Consider the following 19505-nt stretch of genomic DNA (forward strand, 5'->3'; position numbering starts at 1 on the left):
TTGCACACCCCTGCTCCATGCCTCTCCTGATCCTTTCCACCACTCCACTCACTGGGCCAATAGTGTCGACTGCCAGTTCACATCAAGGTGCCAGCTGTCCCCTGCCACTCAGCCAGATGCGTTGCAGGCCCCACCTCAGGGCCCCAAGTCTGAGATGCCAACACTCAAGCACTTTCCTGAGCTGGGGTCAGTACAGAGAGAGATGGGACAATGAAACAGTGATGAACCTAGTTGGGATTAAGAGTGGAATAGAGGAGAAAAGGACAGTGTAAATGCAAAGAGAAAGGTGTAAGGAACAAGGGACAGGTGCACCTTCCAGGGACCAGGCACGTGAATATCTTTTACCCTTACACCAACCCTGAGAAGTAGGTAGGAGTATTCTGCTTTACAGATGAGGAAACTAAGGCCCCAAGTGTTTAAGTTACATATCAAGGGCATCCACTAATGAAAGGTAAAGCAGGGAATCCAACTCAGGTGATCTGTCTCCCAAATCCTTGCTCTTGCACTGGGCCTGGATAAGCCTCGAGGGATGTGGGGACAGGGAAGCCGAAAAGCTAGGGCTGTGCTCCGGAGGGAGGAGAGGCCTAGTTCCTGGGAGCCCTGGTTCCAGGTTGCCATAGTTACTCAGTCTGTTTTCACCCCAAACACAGTAATGGGGAGTGGGGGAGCCTGGCTAGACACGTGAGGTTCTCCCCTCCTCCTTCAGGCCTGGGCTTGTGGCCCGGGCGGCCCCTGTCCAGTCATCTGGGCGTTGAGCCCAGGCCCAGCCCACACCCTCTAGCTGACCCAGGACACTCCTGCAGGGCCAGGCCTGAGGCGCTGCTGGACAAGAGCCTCCGATGGGATCCCCCCAGGTTGAGTGAGATTTGGCCCCTCACCCTGTCCTTTTCCCCTTCCTCCTAATTAGAAGCACAGCCTTTCCTGCCAGGTCCGTTCTCATCCTTTTCTTTCACCTGGACTCACAAGTCTCAGTCTCCCCAAGTTTAGGGCTAAGAAGATGCTCTTGAACATCTCCCCTTCCCTCCAAACACTGCCCCCTTCTCCACTGTGGCCCCTCCTTTCTGGCTCACAGCCTTCTGGCCCCAGCTCTGCTGTTTGTTCAAGTTGCTCGTCCTGGAAATCAAGGGAGGGGAGGGAGAACCTGCTAGAATGCAGGAGACCCAGGGACGCTGCTTACCCCAAAGGGCGTGGGGCCCCCTGTCCTTCCTGTTTACTCAGACACATTCCAGGGATCTGTATCCTCAGGGCTGTCATGCCAGGAGACATCCCACCCTCATCACCCCCCCGCCCCCCGCCGCCCCCACCGCTAGACACAGACATGCCCCAGTGTTGTAGGGGCGGGGACAAGGGAATGACATGAGGTCTGGGATCCCACACCCATCCCACCCCAGAGCCAGCTATGTCTTCAGTGCTTGGTTGTCTGATATACTGTCAGTACAGAAGCCACTTTCCCCCAATTCCCCGTCCTGAGCCAGGAAGGCAGTCACCGTTCCTTCAACTCCCTCCAAGTTGTTTATTTAATAATAAAAAAGAAGATATACATATACATAAACCTGATCTCCCACCACCATCCCTCCTTTACTCCCAGTAACTAGCTCCAAAATGTAAAAATGTCCCTTGTCCCTCCCGGGGACCAAATTCCCACCTCCACCCCCTAAACAGAGAAACAAAAGAATAAAGAGTGTGCAGGAGTCCACCTACCCCAAAACTTAATCTCGAAAGAAGCAGGAATTAGGGGTTCAGAGAAATGAGAGGAGCCCTATATTCCAAAAAGGGGTGAGAAGAGAGGTAAACCCCCTCACCCCCAAATAAGGGCTTAACCCCACACCCTGTCTTTCCTTTACCAATTGCCCCAAGCCCAGGGATCAGAGAACTTAGAAAAGCCCCACTTGGTCACCCCCCACCTCCCGTCCCCCACCACCAGCTCTAAGTCAGTGTGAGTTGCACAGGTCAGGGGTGATTGAGGTAGAGGGGCTGGTGGGAGGCCTGGCGTGCCTGGCCGGCTGCAGAAGCTGGCAAGGGGCCACCTGTGGCATTGCCTGGGGTCGAGGATGGCTGTTTTCGGAGCGAGGGAGGCACCGTGGAGGTCTTGATGTGAATCACCCGGGTGTCCATGACCTCACACTCGATCTGCATCATCTCCTCATAGTCTCCTGGAGCCCCCCGGCCTGACAGGGTCTCTGTGAGAAGGAGAGAGTTAAGAAAGAGGAGAAGCGCAGGCAAACAGAGAGGAAAAAAGTAGAGGTGGGCAGGGAGGGAGGGGCAATGGTGAGGAGACGGTCCATAGCAGGAGTTGAATGAGAGGGTAGGGATGGGGTTGGTACAGGGAGAGGAAAGGGGCAGGAAAAGCAAATGACATCGATGAGTCACAGAGGACACATATGATTGAGGTCACAGAGGAAAGGACAGGAAGAGAACACAGAAGGTGAGAATCTGGCCATTCCCAGCCCACCCCCTCTGCCCATACCTCCTTGAGCACCATCACCAAGGGATGGCCTGCACCCTCGTCTTCCTCCCACGTCTCCTGCATTCGGTTTTTCTCTCCATCCATTTCCTGCATCTTCTCAGCCAGGAGTCTAGCCTCTCTCTGGAATGGCCCACTCCTCTCTCCACTTCCCCCTCAGCTCCTCATGCTGGATCTCCCTATCAGAACCTCCCCATTGCTCGATTTCAGGACCCCTCCCCAGATCTGGCAGGGAGAGAATTACCATTGGGGGCCATGGCAGGCATCACCAGGGACATCTTGGGCCGAGAGGTCTTGTTGTGGCTGATGGCAGGGAGCAGCAAGTGGTCCTGGGAAACAAAGGGGCCGGGCCAGAGGGCTGGAGGAAAAGATGTGGACAGGCTCTCCCCACCTCTACTCTATAGCCTCAGCCTGAAGACAGATTGCTGGAGAGCGCAGGGTGACAGGGATGGGGCAGGGAAGGACTCACCCTTCGGAAGGACACAACATAAAATGTGTCTTCTCGTCGGTCAATTGCATCCAGGAACTCTGGCTGCGAACGGTCTGGGTGGCGATATAGCTGCAGTTGGCCCACAGAATCCCTAGCCAGGAGGGGAAACAGGATTTGGGAGAAACTAAGCCCCATGCCCAGTCCCCACCGGGGAAGATGGGAGAGGGTAAGAGAAAAAGACACGAGACCCCAGTGGATGAGGGAGGCATAACGCCATTGGTGGCAATGATGACAGACACAGGATAGCTTCTGGGGGTGTAGCTCTTTAGAGTGAAACCTCCCTTAGTAACAGATAAGCACCCTCATAGACTCACCTTTCTGGGGCCCAGGGGGTTGGGTGGGAACTGCCTTAACTGGAGGCGACTTCTTCCAGAGCTGAGACTTCTGGAAGGAGAAGTATCTAAGGATTTGAAGAGGGTAAAGGGAAAAGGGAAAGAGACAGACGGCCCCTGGAAGCTGATGCCACCTCACACCCACCCCTCCACTTCCCCCAAATGATCCCTCAAACCTCCACAATGAGATGCTCCCTCAAAATCCCCAGGACATTTAGTCTTCCAGTGGCCTTCCTTGAACCAGCCCTAGCCCCTCCTACCTGTCTCTCCTGGGCCCTCTGGGGGATCTTCCGCCGGCCTCTCTGGTGACGCTGGACCCAGCCGCTCAGCTCGTCCGCAAGCCTAGGGAAACAGAGGGGTAACACCTCTGTAAGGAGCCAGAGCTCCCATTTTCCTTGCCCGAGCACAGGACAGGGAAGAGAGGGCAGGGAGAACTGGTGCTTCAGTACACAGGGATAGCCAGGCCGCCTGTGGAGGGGGCCTCAGAGGACAGGGAAGATGCCCCAGCTGGGGATCCCCCACACCTCAGGGACTCGGTTCGGTTGAAGTGCCGGCAATCAGAGGAGAGGAAGAGCTGGTCCAGGTCTCTCAGCAGCAGCTCCTTGGCACTGCCCCCCGGGAAGGCTGTCAGGTTCCTGGAGTGAGGAAGGGAGGAGGCAATGATTAGAGGCTGCCCCACGCCCTTCCCCCAACAGAACAGGCAACGATGGCAGGAGAACTCTGGTTCCCCTAGGAAGAAAAAGTAAGTTTTGGAGAGGAGATACACTCAGCATCCCCAAAAGAGAGAGGGCCCTCTCCTTACCTGAAACTTGGCCGGCCTGGGGGGCTGGGCTGGGGCTCCTCAGGGCCCAGGGAGGAACCCTGGAGGGGTTCAACTCCATGAACCGGCTCTTGCGCTGAGAACTCCAGCAAGTGTCTCCGGGGTCGAGGCTCCTCTCCGCTCATCCGAGGAGAGATGGGAGCTGGAGGAGGGTCACTGATGCTGAGGATGAGGAAGGATCGAGTAAGGAATTCCAGCCTGGTCCAGGGGCTGGTTAAGATCATGGGCTCTGCAGAAAGCCTGCCTGGCTTCCAATCTATCCTGCAGAGCGAATCCCTTCATGTGTACGACAGGAATGAGAACCATCGCTACCTAATAAAGCCAGGAAGCACGAGGAGCTCAGCAAGCACTTAAAAGTCACTATCTTTACCATTGTTATTACCACCATCTGCTCCAGGACACACCATTTGAGAGAAATGATGGAAGGAGAAGGGACTGGCTGGATGCCCCGTGGGTGCTGAGGACAGCTGTGCTGCCTGCGTGTAAGTGGAATGAAAGGGCTTGTGCCAAGGCAGGCAGGCAGGCAGCTGTGAGGGTGGGCTCCACCCAGAAACTTTGGGGGAGGCAGGGAAGGTCTCACCTGACAGGTCCAAAGTTGAAGGCAATGAAAAGAAGGAACACCATGATGCAGACCACCTTCCTGTTTCCAGACCCTAACTTGAGCTCGCTGTTCTAAGGTGAGAGAGAGAGATGAGAGAGGGGGTGAGTCATCCCCAAGGAGCCTGCCTGTATTCCCAGGGGCCTGGGACCGACCCGTCTTACTTCGGCCAGCAGGGCCTCCAGCCGCCGCCGGAGGGCAGCATTCTCCCTGCGGAGCTGCTGGTTGTCGGCCAGCACAGCCTGCAGCCGAGCCTCCAGCCCCTGCAGATACTCCTTCTTCTTCCTCCTGGACTGGCAGGCCGACTCCCGGTTCTTGATCATTCGCTGCTGCCGCTTCAGCAGCTTTGCCTAGGGTACCGGGAGGATCAGAAAAGGAATGACAGAGGGGTGGGAGAGGGGAACTATGCCTCCCAACTTCAGGAACTGATTACCCAATGCTCACACTGGCCACTCTATCCCCTTCCTGACCTCTACCGACACAGCCAGAGACGGGTTATTCCTCTCTGCTAAAGCTTTCCACAGAAGGAGCCCTTCTCTCAACCACTCCCTGCTCCTGTCCTCAGAGCTGAGAGAAGTCAGACTGTAGGAAGGACTTCCTCCATCCTGGTTCCTGGTGCAAACTCAGTTCCTTTCCTTGCTGGGTGGGGTCTTCCTTCCTCTCAATTCTTTTTAGGGCCCACACTTTAACTTTGCCATAATTAAAGAACACTTTACCTGGTTTTCCCCTAGGAAACAGCCTCCTTCTTCCAACTACTGCCACAACCATAACACAGTATGGGTCCCCTGCCTTAGATTTACTGACACCAATGCCATTTCTTCATCTTCAGTGATAGCAAAACTAAGGATCCTAAAATTACAGAGTTGATACTCATATATAAACAGGGACCCACTCTGACCTTCAGGATCATCTATGGCTTTGCTTCCTCACTTTTCGATCCCTCCTCATTCCACAATTCTCTCTTCCATGGCAGACTTCCTCCCCATTACTAGTCTTACTCCTCTCCTCCCCAGTACTTACATCCACTTCAGGTGGGCAGGAGTTCCCAGGCATAGGAGCTGGAACAATGCTCTTCCTTTCAGGCCTTGGAGCAGGGGGGGCCGGCCCCTCAGGCTGGACCCGAATAGCACCTTGGATGAGGACAACTGGTGACACTGGGGCAAGTGAGCAGGAGAAGGAGGTGAGAGCTGTTCTTGTGTCCATACCCGTACCTGAACACCCAAGGGCTGGGAGCCTCAATGGCTGTGAGCTCCCCGAGAAAGTCAATCCAGTCCGGCTCCTTCTCTCCTATTTTAGTACCTGGGGGTGGTTGGACAAGAGGCTGCAAAAGGATGGTGGTGCTGGGAGGCACAGCTCTGGGTGGCATTGGGACAGTGGTTATCACCACAGGTTTGGGCTGCAGCGGTGGCTTTCGGGTGGGCAGGGCTTTGCCTGAAGGAAGGGAAAAGGAAGAAAGGAAGGAATGTCAGGACTAGAGGCCTCTTGCCGGGGATCCCAATGTATCAGCTTGCCCCATTACCTAAGGAGCCATCGGAGGATGGGCCCATGCTGATCTGGACACCTCCAAGTGGGGGGCCTAGGACATCCCGCAGGAGACACCCTTGAGGGGATGGTGACTCTGTCTTCACTTCCAGTACCTCCTCTCCTATAAAACCCTGTGTTGGGCATTCCAAAAGATATGTGAGTCAGGAGGGATATCAAGGAGAAGGAGCTGAAGAAGAGAATGCTTTCATACCTCTGAGAGGCAGAAGGAGCTCACTGGAATGTCTGGAGAGAGTAAGAAAGGTTGATGCTCACCTGGTTGGGGGACTCTGCTGAGAGCAGGGAAGCCTCAGAGTTGATGGAGGAAGATGGAGAGACAGGCTCTAGCTTGGTCTGGACATCTGTGGGGTGTCAGGATAATATAAAATGCTGGGTATCAGATAAACACTGAAGGAGAAGAGGATTAAGATAGGGGATGGAAGACATGGTCCTTCCCCCTTGTACCAAAAACTAAGACTATTCTGGCCCTAGGCATGCAATCCAGAAGGCAGAGAACTATGGGGTTGCTGACCTGCTGGCTCTCTTCCTACCTCTTTGCCCAGAACTTTCCTTTCTCCTTCACTGGCTCCTGAAGCTGTCTCTATGCTGACAGCAGCCAAGTCTGAATTTCTACCCTTGACTGCTCCCCTGTGTCCCAATGCTGACTCCCAAGGTGCCTGCTGGTCATTCCTTTCTTGTGCCCCACCACCCACCCAAATTCAAGCTGGCCTTAAATGGGGCTCACAGCTTGTCCCTTCACACAAATTCCCTTTTTACTCCGTCAGGCTCCCAGGCACCAAATCACAAAGCCTCAGTCACCTCTGAGCCTTCCTGGCCTCTGTTAAATCCATCTGTGAGACTTGCTGGTCACCCCATGTGGGTGAAATAAAAGTCATCTGAGGGCCAGATTCAACCCCAAGGTCAACAGTCTGCCACTACCTTTGGTCCATACAACTCTTTTAGGTACTTAATTATAGAACTGCCAATATTGCTATTTAAAAATTTCAACTTATGTTTATGAATAGGTAATATACTCACAAAACTCCAAAGGACCAAAAGGTAATTCAGTGAAGTGGATCTCCTTCCCTTTCTTGTCTACCAGCCACCTGGATCCCTCCTCAGAGATGATCACTATTTGATTATTAACCACGTGTTATGACACTCATGAGACTCTCCAAAAGCAAAGATTATGTTTTATGCTTCCTGTCTATCAAACTGATGGGTAAAGCACAGGCCCTCAGAAGATAACCTAAATACAAGGGGACAATCGACTCCTTTGCAAAGTCCTCAACAGTCAAGGTTTATATCCTTATCTTGTTTGCGAATGTGATCTGTTTCTCTCTCCAAACCCATTTTCTATACTAACCTGCCCCGCCCTGAGGCTGGGGAGGAAAACAGAATGGACTGCATCACTGGGCTCCCTTGCCAAAGACAGGCAGTGCCAGGAAATCCTGAAGGCGCTTTGTAATCCACAACAGTGAATTCAGCACATTCCCTGGCCTGGGGGCTCGTGCTCTTGCAATACCTATCTGCCCTAGCATGAAACTCTGGCATCAAATCCTACGCAGGAAGTCACTGCAATTCTTCCATTCTATGTCATTCTTTCTGCCTCTTTTCAGAATCCAAATATCTTTCTTGAGGAACTGTATCCAGTCCTGCCTCTCCATGATCCATTCTCTCTACTCTGTCACCAGAGTCAGCTTCCTAATCACACTGTTCTCCTGCTCAATTCTTCAGTCTCCCAACTGCGCATAGGATAAAAGCTAAGAGTCCCTTAGCACCGTTCGCACTTGGCCTGCAGCCTCTGCAACTTTCTTTCCATTTCCCACTCCCTCCTCACATCCACTCTGAGGAGATACAAGCTCCCTAGATACACACACACACACACACACACACACACACACACACACACGTGTGCGCACATGCCACAGTCCCCACATTCATCTTGTGCCTAATTTCTATGTGTCCTTCAAACTCAGTTCAGGAAATGCTTCCTCCAGGAGCACATCACTGATCCAGCCCCAATAGGGTGAGCTGCCCCTCTTATGAGTTTTCATGGCACCTTGCAATGTCTATCCTGGAGTTCCCACACCTGCAGCAACTGGTATCTGTCTTTCCCCTCCCTCCACACTACAGGATTCTTGGGTCAGCATGATGCTCACATCTTCTTCATCTTGCATTCCCAGCACCCCGTCCAGTATGTGGCATGGAGTAGGTGCTCTATAAATGTTTACTGTGTAAACACCTAAGAGTAAATAAACTTAGTAACACTTAGTGAAATAGTGCAAGTAATGTTAACTGTAGGATCTAGGAGTTGGGTATATGGAATTTCAACTTTTCTGTATGTTTGAAAAATTTTTATAATAAAACTTCAGGGGTGGGAAATAAATAAATATGCCCTAAAATACTGTCCATAAGTTTTTTAAAAATGCAAAGCAACGGGGCCGGGGCAGGGGGGACAGGTGCCTGGGTGACTTAGTCAGTTAAACGTCTGACATCAGCCAGGTCATGATCTCAGGGTCCCTGAGTTTGAGCCCCACATGGCATCAGGCTCTTCCGGCTCTCCTCTATCAGCACAGAGTCTGATTCAGATCCTCTGTCCCCACTTTCTCTGTCCCTCCCCTGCTTACTTTCTCTCTCTCTCTCTCTCTCTCCTGCTGCCTTGGTAAAGCCCCTCTCCCATCTACCCTGCCTTGGTAAAGCCTGGGGGTGGTAGCAGGCTGTTATTACCTGAGGGGTCATCAGAGGTGGGACCCACATTGATCTGGACCGTTTCAAATGGGGATGTTGGATCATCTCCTAGGAGGCAGAGTGGGGGTGCCAAGGACTCTGTCTTCACAACCAGCACCTCCCCTACAGCAGGGACCTGGGTGAGAGTGGGGTGAAGTGGTGGGGGCTCAGAAAAAATAAAACAAGGAAGGAAGGTGTTGAGAGCAAGAGTAAGAACAAAAGTTTTTACTAATTTTTAACTAGCTTTTACTGATTACTAATTATTTGACATTCTGGTTTTACTGAGTATCTCCTTAAGCTGTCTCTGGCCCCTCGTTTTCTCTATATTATTCCTGGGAGGGTTGATGAAGTCTCATCATTTCAAATATTGCCTTAGAATGGACAACTGGGGCAAGAGCAATTTCAGAATTCTCAGCAGTTAACAACTCTCTTCTTCCTGGCCTCACCATGGCTGCCACATATCTCTATTTATTAAAATGACTCCATCTTCACTTACAGACAACCACAGAGGAGACATGGAAAATGAGGATATTAAAGAAATCCAAAGGCACCACCACTACTCCATGACCCATAGCACACAAAACATTTTCTCAGCACCTATGCATGAAGGGACTGGAACACCATCCCTGCCACAAACAGCAGAAGGAAGGAGATGGTTCTCTCACCTGGCTAGAGGGCTCTGTGGAAAGACGCGATGATTCAGAGCTGAGGGAGGAAGAGGAGCAGGGGGAGGATGGCTCAGACTTCACCTGAAGGTCTGGAAGAAAGGGGTTGGGGAATAACCGGGAAGCAGAGCCTGAAGAGTCCAAAACGTGCCCAAAGGCTTGGAAGTGAGGATCCCCTCACCTGGGGCAAAGGGGAAGGAACACATAAGGGGCTGAAGGAAAGAGGAGTGCACAGGCACTTATGAAGAGGAGGTGTGAGGATACAGGGGAGTGTGTAGTTCCTGGAAAACAGTGGAAAGAGAGGGTTTTGTAAGGATGCAGGAATCACAAGGGATATCTTACCTGGAAAGATAGGCAGGGGGTCCCAGGGTGGCTCAGGAGGGCTGACATCCATCCCCACATCCAGGGAACTGCTGCCAAACTGAATAAAGAAGGACATTAGATGGCAAGAATGTGAAGACAACGGCTTCATGAGCTCTGGCTTGGGGCTGAGTCCTTGTTCCGGGGCAACTCCCGACCCCCAAAGGTTAGAGACAAGGCTAGAGAAGCAGTACCGGGACATCCTGCTCTGGGCAACGGAAGAGCTGCGTCTGCTCCTCCGCGACATCATCTAAGCCAGTATACAAGGTGCTGTCTGCAAGAGATGAAGAGCGTCAGGGGGTCGTCCGGTGGCCCAGCCTACAGATCTACACACAGCCCTGGGCCCATCCCTCATTGGCTCGGCTCGGCCAGACCTACCGCCCGCCCACTTGAAACGTGATACAGCCAAAGAACTTCAGCTCCTCCTTCCCCCACCCCGGAACAACTCGATGTTTTTGCTGGGAGCAGAGGTCTTTCCCAACTCCCGCATCCCCCCGAATGCACAACGAGCCCCCCTGCTCCGCCCTCTTTCGGGTGATGGATTCCGTATGTGCCCAGCCTTCCTCTATGGACCTCCGCTTCCTCCCTGCGTGCCTCAAAAGCATAGTATGCCACAGCCCTCCTCCCTCCCCCAGGCCTCACTCCGCAGACCCCAGTCCTCCGGGCTCAGCAAGTTATCGGTGAAAAAACGTGTTGGGTCCGCAATCTCGCTGAGCAGCATCAGTTCCGCCATCTTTCCCTCCCGCCCCCCAGCCATGAGACGGTCCCCCAAGACCCGCCTCTCCCCATCATCAACTAATCAGTTGACTCTTAAAAAAAGGGGGCGGTGTCCCGGAAGCTCTACCGACCAGTAAGAGACCTGGGTGCTGAATACTTGAGATGGCTGGATAGGGCGGGCCAATGGGAGCACGGCAGAAGGACAGCACTCCCGCCGAACCGGGCTGTATAGTTTGCGCATGCGCCGGGCGGGACCCAACGAGAAAGCCTGGGAGATGTAGTTCCCGGGATTTAAAGGCCCGCCATCTCCCCCAGTCCTAAATTCAGAAGTTTATGTATCGTCCATTTATCCTCGGATATGAATAAGCCCCCCAAAATGTAGCACAGGTGATCATATGGCTTTTAATGGTAAAAGAGGGAAAGAGGCGCACAGTCCACTGTTACCTCCCCTAAGAAAGCAAAAGCTAGGAATGAATGGGACATGGCTGAAACCCTCCCTCTTGGTCCCCTCAAAATCTCACGGCATAAACCACAATTCACAGGTTCCTGTCTCTTTTAAGATTTAACTTTTAATCAGTCAAACATCTTGCGCAGACCCTGAGCCAGCCCTGCATCTTGTTTCTTCCCCTGAATGATCACCTTTCCCAGCTCTTCCTGGGCTGCCCGGTTTTTGGGGTCTACCGCCAGCACCTTCCTGAGGTCAGCAGTTGCTTTTTCAAGGTTCCCAAGGGCAGCCTGGGCAACCCCCCTTCGGTACAAGGCCTTTAAATGGCCAGGTTCCCGCTCCAGCACTCGGTCACAGCTCTGGGCTGCCAACTGAGGCTGCCCTAACAGCAACTGACAGGCAGCCAGATTGGCATGAAGAACAGTTCGTTCTGGAGGGCCGGGTGGGGGTAAAGTCAGCAGCAGCCGAAGAGCCCGTCCATAGCATCTGGCAGCCCCTTCAGGGTTCCCAGCTCGAAATAATTCTGTGCCCCTTGCACGTTCTTCCCTGGCCAAGGCCTCCTTCTCACTGGCCTCCAGCTCCCAGGAGTCCCTGCCCTGAGTGAAGGAGGCCAGTGTGAGCCTGAAAGGAGGTCCAGAGTGTTCAGAGAGCTGAAGCTCTGCCTCCTCACCTTGACACATGGACTCCAAGCATTTCTCTATGAGTTCCCCCCAAGTCCCCTCCCTCCATGGGCCTAACCCCATAGTTAGCTCTGTCCATCCCTCTGGCAGGCCTGACCCAAAAGGAAACCCAAACGCCAGTACCCGGCAGCAGGAGCCCAGCTTGGGTTTGTCCAAGCCATGGCCACGGATTATGATCTTCTTAACAAAGCTCCCATCCGGACAGTACCAGAGATCAGAAGCTTGAAGGGGCTCTGGCATCTCATTGGTTGATCCACGAGACTTGGCAGAGTTTCCTTGAAGTCCAGCGGCCAGTTTTTCAGTTCCTTGAGAATTCTCTAGAATTTGGCTGGCTTGATTTGGGCTCACTCTCAGCTCAAGGATTTCAGTAGGAGGGTCTGGGGACTGCTGCTTGATCTGGGTAGTTGAATCAAGGTTCTCCTGGGGGTTCTTTTCCCATTGTTGTTGCGGTTGAGAGGTGTCCTTCTCTCCCACTGGATTGACTGGTGGCATCTCCATTTGGCTGCCTGGTCCCTTCCACCGTGGGTGAATCCACCGTGGGTGAACAGTTTTGGTCAGAAAGGGGTGGATCAGTTTCAGGTCAGCACCTAAAAAGAACACCAAAACAATGCTAATGGCAGAATTCTTATTTAGACATCCTTTTTGTCCTCCCCTGTCCTGGGACCCAGGCCCCCAGTCCTCAAAGTCTTTTTTTTTTTTTTTTTTCCTCCAAAAATCCCTGCCGGACTAGAGCCTCCGGCCCACCCAAAACTAATCCAGAACTAATGCAGAACTATAAATTCCACAAATCCCTGCGGTTCGGGTAGCCGCCCCAACTACGGACACCCGATCGAGTCAAAAAGTACCTGGGCAGCCGAAACGCCTAGCCTGGTGGCAATATCCGGACCATTCGGATCACCTCTCCTTCCGAAGCTAAGTGCTTCCTGAGTACTGTCCTCAGAGTCTTGCTCCACGGGGAGAAGACGGCCGTGGGCCAGGGGCATCTGGGGACAATAACAGCTAACCCTGAGCCCGCGAGGCTGCGAATCTAATAAAATTCCTGGCAACCAATCCGGCGGAGGGAGAGACCTGGTGAGCCCGCCTTTTGGACGTGACATCATTCCCCCCCCCCCCCCCCCCCCGCAACCGGGAAGCTGTAGGCCTTAGCAACCGAACCTGGCCGAATCAAACCGAGCTAGCGAGGTCCGACTGGTCAGGTCATTGAGACTAAAAGTCTGGAGAAGTCCTGAAATGGGAGACTGGGGTTCAGGAGGGAGAGCGGGGGAATGAAGGAGCTGGCGGTGACTGATGGCGGTAGCAATCTTTTTAGGTGAAGACCCCAGGCCCACCCGTGCCCTGTGTTCAGGGCTCCCAGCCAGAGCCATCCAACCTACTCCTTAACCCATTCAGTCCAGGGTGCTGCAAGAGAAACCCCCAGGCCTCTTTTTCCTCATTTGCCCCTATGTCCTGGGATAGGGATTCCCTGGGATCACCTGAAGCTTCTTACCTGTTCCCTCATACTCATCACTGCCTTTCAAGTCTTCTTCCTGAAGAAATCTTAGTCCTTTTCAAACTTTGATGTGCATACATATCATTTGGGGAAACTTAAATCTCAGGTTTGGATTTAGGAAGTCTGGGTTGGGCCCTACATTCTGCATTTTTCTTTTTTGTTTTTAATTTTTTTTTTAACGTTTATTTATTTTTGAGACAGAGACAGAGCATGAATGGGGGAGGGGCAGAGAGAGAGGGAGACACAGAATCGGAAGTAGGCTCCAGGCTCCGAGCCATCAGCCCAGAGCCCGATGCGGGGCTCGAACTCACGGACCGTGAGATCGTGACCTGAGTTGAAGTCGGACGCTTAACCGACTGAGCCACCCAGGCGCCCCTCTTTTTCTTTTTTTAAATTTACATCCAAGTTAGTTAGCATATTGTACAATAATGGTTTCAGGAGTAGATTCCAGTGATTCATCCCTTATGTATAACACCCAGTGCTCATCCCAACAAGGGTCTTCTTTAATGCCCCTTACCCGTTTAGCCCATCACCTCACCCACAACTCCTCCAGCAACCCTCAGTTTGTTCTCTATATTTAAGAGTCTCTTATGTTTGGGGTGCCTGGGTGGCTCAGTCAGTTAAGCATCTGACTTTGGCTTAGGTCATGATCTCATGGTTTGTGAGTTCGAGCCCCGTGTCAGGCTCTGTGCTGACAGCCCAGAGCTTGGAACCTGCTTTGGATTCTGTGTCTCCCTCTATCTCTGTCCCTCTGCTGCTTGCACTCTGTCTTGCTGTCTCTCAAAAATAAATAAAAACATTAAAAAAATTTTTTTAAGTCTCTTATGTTTTGTCCCCCTCCCTGTTTTTATATTATTTTTGCTTCCCTTCCCTTATGTTCATCTGTTTTGTATCTTAAAGTCCTCATATGAGTGAAGTCATATATTTGTCTTTCTCTGACTAATTTCGCTTAGCATTATACCCTCAAGTTCCATCCACATTGTTGCAAATGGCAAGATTTCATCCTTTTTTGATTGCCGAGTAATACTCCATTGTATATGTATACCACATCTTCTTTATCCCTTCATCTGTCCATGGACATTTGGGCTCTTTCCATACTTTGGCTATTGTCAGTAGTGCTGCTATAAACATTGGGGTGCATGTGCCCCTTTGAAACAGCACATCTGTGTCCCTTGGATAAATACCTAGTAGTGCAATTGCTGGGTTGTAAGGTAGTTCTATTTTTAATTTTTTGAGGAACCTCCATACTGTTTTCCAGAGTGGATGCACCAGTTTGCACCAGCAGTGCAAAAAAAGATCCTCTTTCTCTGCATCCTCACCAATATCTGTTGTTGCTTGAGTTAATTTTAGCTATTCTGACTGGTGTGAGGTGGTATCTCATTGTGGTTTTGATTTGTATTTCCCTGATGATGAGTGATGTTGAACATTTTTTCACGTGTCTGTTTAGCCCTTTGGATGTCTTCTTTGGAAAAGTGTCTATTCATGTCTTTTGCCCATTTCTTCACTGGGTTATTTGTTTTTTGGGTGTTCAGTCTGATAAGTTCTTTATAGATTTTGGATACTAACCCTTTATTTGATAAGTCATTTGCAAATATCTTCTCCCCTTCTGCCGGTTGCCTTTTAGTTTTGCTGATTGTTTCCTTCACTGTGCAGAAGATTTTTATGTTGATGAGGTCCCAATAGTTCATTTTTGCTTTTGTTTCCCTTGCCTCCAGAGACATGTCAAGTAAGAAGTTGCTGTGGCTGAGGTCAAAGAGGTTTCTGCCTGCTTTCTCCTCTAGGATTTTGATGGCTTCCTGTCTTAACGTTTAGTTCTTTCATCCATTTTGAGCTTATTTTTGTGTATGGTGTAAGAAGGTGGTCCAGGTTCATTTTTCCGCATGTTGCTGTCCAGTTTTCCCAACATCATTTGCTGAAGAAACTGTCTTTATTCCACTGGATATTCTTTCCTGCTTTGTCAAAGATTAGTTGGTCATATGTTTATTGGTCCATTTCTGGGTTCTCTATTCTGTTCCATTGATCTAAGTGTCTGTTTTTGTGCCAGTCTTGATGTTTACATACTGTCTTGATGATTACAGCTGTTTAATACATCTTGAAGCCCAGGATTGTGATGCCTTCTGCTTTGGTTTTCTTTTTCAGGATGGCTTTGGCTATTTGGGGTCTTTTCTGGTGCCATACAAATTTTAGGATTGTTCTGTGAACAATCCTGTTCTAGTTCTGTGAAGAGTGATGATGTTATTTTGATAGGGTTTTTAATTTTTTTTAAATGTTTATTTATTTTTGAGAGAGACAGAGACAGAGCATGAGCAGGGAAGGACAACGAGAGAGGGAGACAGAATCTGAAGCAGGCTTCAGGATCTGAGCTGTCAGCACAGAGCCCGACGCAGGCCTGAACCCACGACCTGAGCCGAAGTCGGTCACTTAACCAACTGAGCCACCCAGGCACCCCTACATTCTGCATTTCTAACAAGCTCTTGAATGGTGATGCTGCTGGTCCATGAACCACACTTTGAATGATATGATTCAAGAATAACCTCATCCCATTCTCTTCACCCTTGCTCTGTGCCCCTTCAGTTGGTCCTGTATTTTGTATATATAACTGGCATAACCTGTTCCATTGGGCATGTCACTGGATGGAAAACTGGTCCTCTTCCTCCTCCTAATAAAAGAAGTAGGTCCCACACAAAAGTGTGATTCAGCCTTGCTTGACCAGCTCCCAGCACTGGCTGGGCCACCACAGCTCTTCAGGGAAGGAGAATCCCATTCTCAGTACTTCACTTTGGCTCCTTCTTCACTACAAAAACCATGCCAGGACAGCCAGGAGGGGAGGTAGTTTCCTCATTAGGCACAGAATTGTGTCAGAACAGTCTCTCCATTTTGTGTTGAGACTCAAGTCATTAACCTAGACTTTTTCCCAAGTTTTACTTCTGGGTTCTGGGTCAGAATAACCTTAGTCCACTGCTATCTTTTCCCCTATGGCTAAATAGTCTGATTCTTGTAATCCCAGGCTCCCTTGTAAGCCCAGGCTCCTATTGAAAATTAATCCACATTTTCTCCCTCTCTCCTTCCCCCTTTCCATTTCTAGCGTTTTTTGAAAAGGCAGGAAGTCTAGAATGAGTCGCAAAAGTTTGATTACACCCTAATCCATGGACAAAGTTTGCTAATTTGTGTTGTATGCCTTAACTGAGAGGGCCACTCTGATGACCCTTCAAAGATCAGCTTCTCTCAGTGAAAAGAAACTGTATTCTGCTACAAATGTATTGCTTTGTAATGTTCTCTTATTGTTTTGTGTGTATGTGTTTCAGTTCCAACAGACTCGAGAGGGCAGAGGCTTTGTCTCTATATTTTTGTGTTTCTCCTTCCTTCCTTCCTTCCTTCCTTCCTTCCTTCCTTCCTTCCTTCCTTCCTCCTTCAACAAATGCTTATTGAGCACATGCTATGTTCCAGGCAGCATGCTAGGAATTGAGGGTACATAGATGAATGAGATAGACACAGTCTCTGCTCTCATGGAACTTCTAGTCCGTCAAGAAAATAGTAATTACAGTAGCACGGAGAAGTGTGAGATGCTATGAGAGTGGATGAAGGATTAGGAGATATTCCTTAGGGATGAGACATTCTTACTGCCATTCAAAGAATGAGTTAGAACTACATCTCAGTTCTATAGAACCCATATTGAAAACCACTGAATTAAGTGGTCGACTTTGTCTCTTCAGGTGATCCCTTGTCACCATTGTGACTATAAAAACAAATACAAGCATAGGCACATAAACTCCTAAAGAAAGTAATCCAAATCATCCAAAATGAAAATATTTTTGTATATTTTTAAATTTTTATTTATTTTTTATTAAATTTTTTTTAATGTTTATTTTTTGAGAGAGAGAGACAGAGGGTGAGCAGGGGAAGGGCAGAGAGAGAGGGAGACACAGAATCCAAAGCAGGAGCTGTCAGCACAGAGCCAGACATGGGGCTCAAACCTACAAACTGTGAGATCATGACCTGAGCCAAAGTGGGACATTTAACTGACTGAGCCACCCAGGTGCCCCAAAAATATTTTTTTAAATAAATAAAATTTTAATTTCATCAAAATGAAAGCACATTTAAATTTTATGTAAGAAGACTCGGAATTCTCAGAGGAGGAACCCATGGATCTTTAGGTTCCCCCGGTCTCAGCTTGAGAAACAGAGGAGTAGGAAGGGACAAAGATGTGAAGACTCAGAAATGGGGAAAAGCATAGGTTCTTCCCCAAAGTGTTGCTGCATGAATGTTAACTGCCTCACTGCTTGCTCTCTCCTGGTTCCCTGCCCCTTGAGCCTCATCATGCGGGGGCTCCGCTCTCTAGGGATAGTCACTAAGGAATTGGGAAGAAGTGGGGAAACACGCTAGGAGGATTATATCCCCAGGCCTGACTAGAGAACATGGGATCTGAGTCTGAGGAGGACACAAAGAGGATGACAAGTGAAAATTTGCTTACCTGTTGGGGTAGAGGCTTGGACTGAAGAGTGAGGAAGGAACACTGTTTCTCATCTTTCTCTTTCCCCTAAAGATTTGAGAATGAACTGGAAGAAGAGCAGCCTTGAGGGAAAGAGATGAAAAGGAACTTTCTTCTCCAAGTGACTAGATTCAATCCCAACCTCCCACTACAAGTGTCTCCTGCTCTCCCTCTTCTTTTGGTGTTTCAGGGACTAACCTCACAGCACCAAATTGTATGGGTGCTTTGGAACATGACTTACCTTGTGTCTAAGACATTTCTCCTGTCTCAGGTGAAAGGGATGGGAGGGAGTAGCACACAGGAACCTCTGGAAAGGAAATGAGATCATAGGAGACTCTGTGTTAAGAAAGTCAGAGAGACATCTTGGGAGAATGGAAGGACTTGGGGTGGAGGTGGGGTCACTGCTTTTGCAATCTGTGATTATAGACAATAGACCCTATTCTGGAATAATTCTTCCTTCATCCAAGTCATTATAAAGGACATTTAATGCCTTGTTGAAGATCATTCTGAGGGAAATCTCCACATATGACAAGTTTGTGAGGATTTACCTGTAAATAATTGTTTTTAAACCCCACCTGGTGTCATTTCTGTCCTGTCTTTCTTCTTTCTTCTTTCTTTTTTCTGAGTCATATCTTTTCAAGGTAACTCAGAGTATCTGGCCATATTCTGGTGCTCTTCTTGCCCTATCCTATATGGGCATTGTATGTGTGTGTGTGTGTGTGTGTGTGTGTGTGTTAATGGAAGGATAGTTGACACACAATGTTACATTAGTTTCAGGTGGACAATGTAATGACAGGACAAGTCTATATGTTATGCCACGCTCAACCACAAGTGTAGAGCCCGTTTGTCACTATACAGTATTATCATAATAGCATTGACCGTATTCCCTATGTTGAACTTTTAATCCCTGTGACTTATTCATTCCACAACTAGGAGCCTGTATTCCCTGTTCTTCATACACTTTGCCCATCTCCTTGCCTTCCTCCCCTCTGGCAGCCATCAGTTTGTCCTCTGTATTTATGGGTCTGTTTCTGCTCCACGGGGGCGTTGTTTTGCCGTCATCAAAGATCTAACCTGATGGCAGAAGCTGAGAGAAGAGGTTCAGGAACTGGTGCAAGATAATTTGTGAGCTGGTGGTTGTTCCTTGTTGTCTCCATACACACAAAGCATATGGCACCTTCCCTCTAAATGGGTGAAGTAAGATTCTTATTCATTCAATAATCTTTACTGAGTACTCAGAACTTGTCAATGGAACACAGAGAGAAATATAGAGAGATCCCCACCAGCAGTCTAATAGGGTAAGGTCATAGTTAACAAAAGCTCCAGAGGCAAGCATACAACTGATAAGTGGCAGGGAGGTTATTTCCAACTGGGGGGTGATCTGAAAAGGAGTCCAGAGGGTTGAGTCTTGGAGGATGGACATGATTTTGACCTGCAGAGATTGCAGGAGTTTGTTTATTGCAGGTGAAGGAAGCAATACAAGTCAGGAGAGATAAGGAAATGAAAGCCACTTTACATCCAGTATTATTCATCTCTGGCTTGTCAGTCTCAGCTTTCTCAGAGATCTCAATATCCCATGCGGGCTGCCCTGTCACCAGGCATCAAGATGGTTGGAATTTTTTATACCCTCACATTCCTCTGCATTCCATACTCACCACATGGCACCATATGCTGCAGTTACTCTCTGCGATTTATCATCAGCACG

The 19505-nt window shown here is 49.7% G+C and overlaps 2 protein-coding genes and 1 long non-coding RNA gene across 10 annotated transcripts; 1 reads left to right on the forward strand and 2 right to left on the reverse strand.

The window, feature by feature from the left end:
* Positions 1 to 1493: 1493 nt before the first annotated feature.
* Positions 1494 to 10737, reverse strand: ATF6B (activating transcription factor 6 beta). 8 transcript variants are annotated; one of them, XM_042986037.1, is made up of 19 exons: positions 10623 to 10737; positions 10175 to 10254; positions 9963 to 10041; positions 9621 to 9712; positions 8956 to 9091; positions 7264 to 7356; positions 6502 to 6587; positions 6224 to 6359; positions 6004 to 6135; positions 5725 to 5858; positions 4869 to 5054; positions 4687 to 4778; positions 4089 to 4268; positions 3811 to 3921; positions 3547 to 3628; positions 3269 to 3338; positions 2934 to 3045; positions 2709 to 2793; positions 2092 to 2180 (listed from the first exon to the last, which is right to left on the reverse strand). In XM_042986037.1, the coding sequence occupies exons 1-18, from the start codon at positions 10735 to 10737 to the stop codon at positions 2730 to 2732; spliced, it is 1980 nt and encodes a 659-aa protein (XP_042841971.1). In that variant the 3' UTR covers positions 2092 to 2180; positions 2709 to 2729. The 8 variants fall into 8 exon arrangements, with proteins under 8 accessions (XP_042841977.1, XP_042841976.1, XP_042841971.1 ...); XM_042986038.1 differs by having other exon boundaries at positions 8956 to 9121; positions 10632 to 10714; XM_042986036.1 differs by having other exon boundaries at positions 8956 to 9121; positions 10623 to 10713.
* LOC122238592 lies at positions 4343 to 9625 on the forward strand. The gene is made up of 3 exons (XR_006217570.1): positions 4343 to 4588; positions 5787 to 5884; positions 9454 to 9625. It is a non-coding gene; the product is annotated as an uncharacterized LOC122238592 (long non-coding RNA).
* Positions 10738 to 11246: 509 nt separating the features above from the next.
* On the reverse strand, positions 11247 to 12856 carry FKBPL (FKBP prolyl isomerase like). The gene is made up of 2 exons (XM_007093279.3): positions 12668 to 12856; positions 11247 to 12409 (listed from the first exon to the last, which is right to left on the reverse strand). Exon 2 carries the CDS (start codon positions 12318 to 12320, stop codon positions 11271 to 11273), a length of 1050 nt encoding a protein of 349 aa, XP_007093341.2. The 5' UTR covers positions 12321 to 12409; positions 12668 to 12856; the 3' UTR covers positions 11247 to 11270.
* Between the last annotated feature and the right edge of the window lie 6649 nt (positions 12857 to 19505).

Source organism: Panthera tigris, chromosome B2 (genome assembly GCF_018350195.1).
Source record: "Panthera tigris isolate Pti1 chromosome B2, P.tigris_Pti1_mat1.1, whole genome shotgun sequence".
NCBI lineage: Eukaryota > Metazoa > Chordata > Mammalia > Carnivora > Felidae > Panthera > Panthera tigris.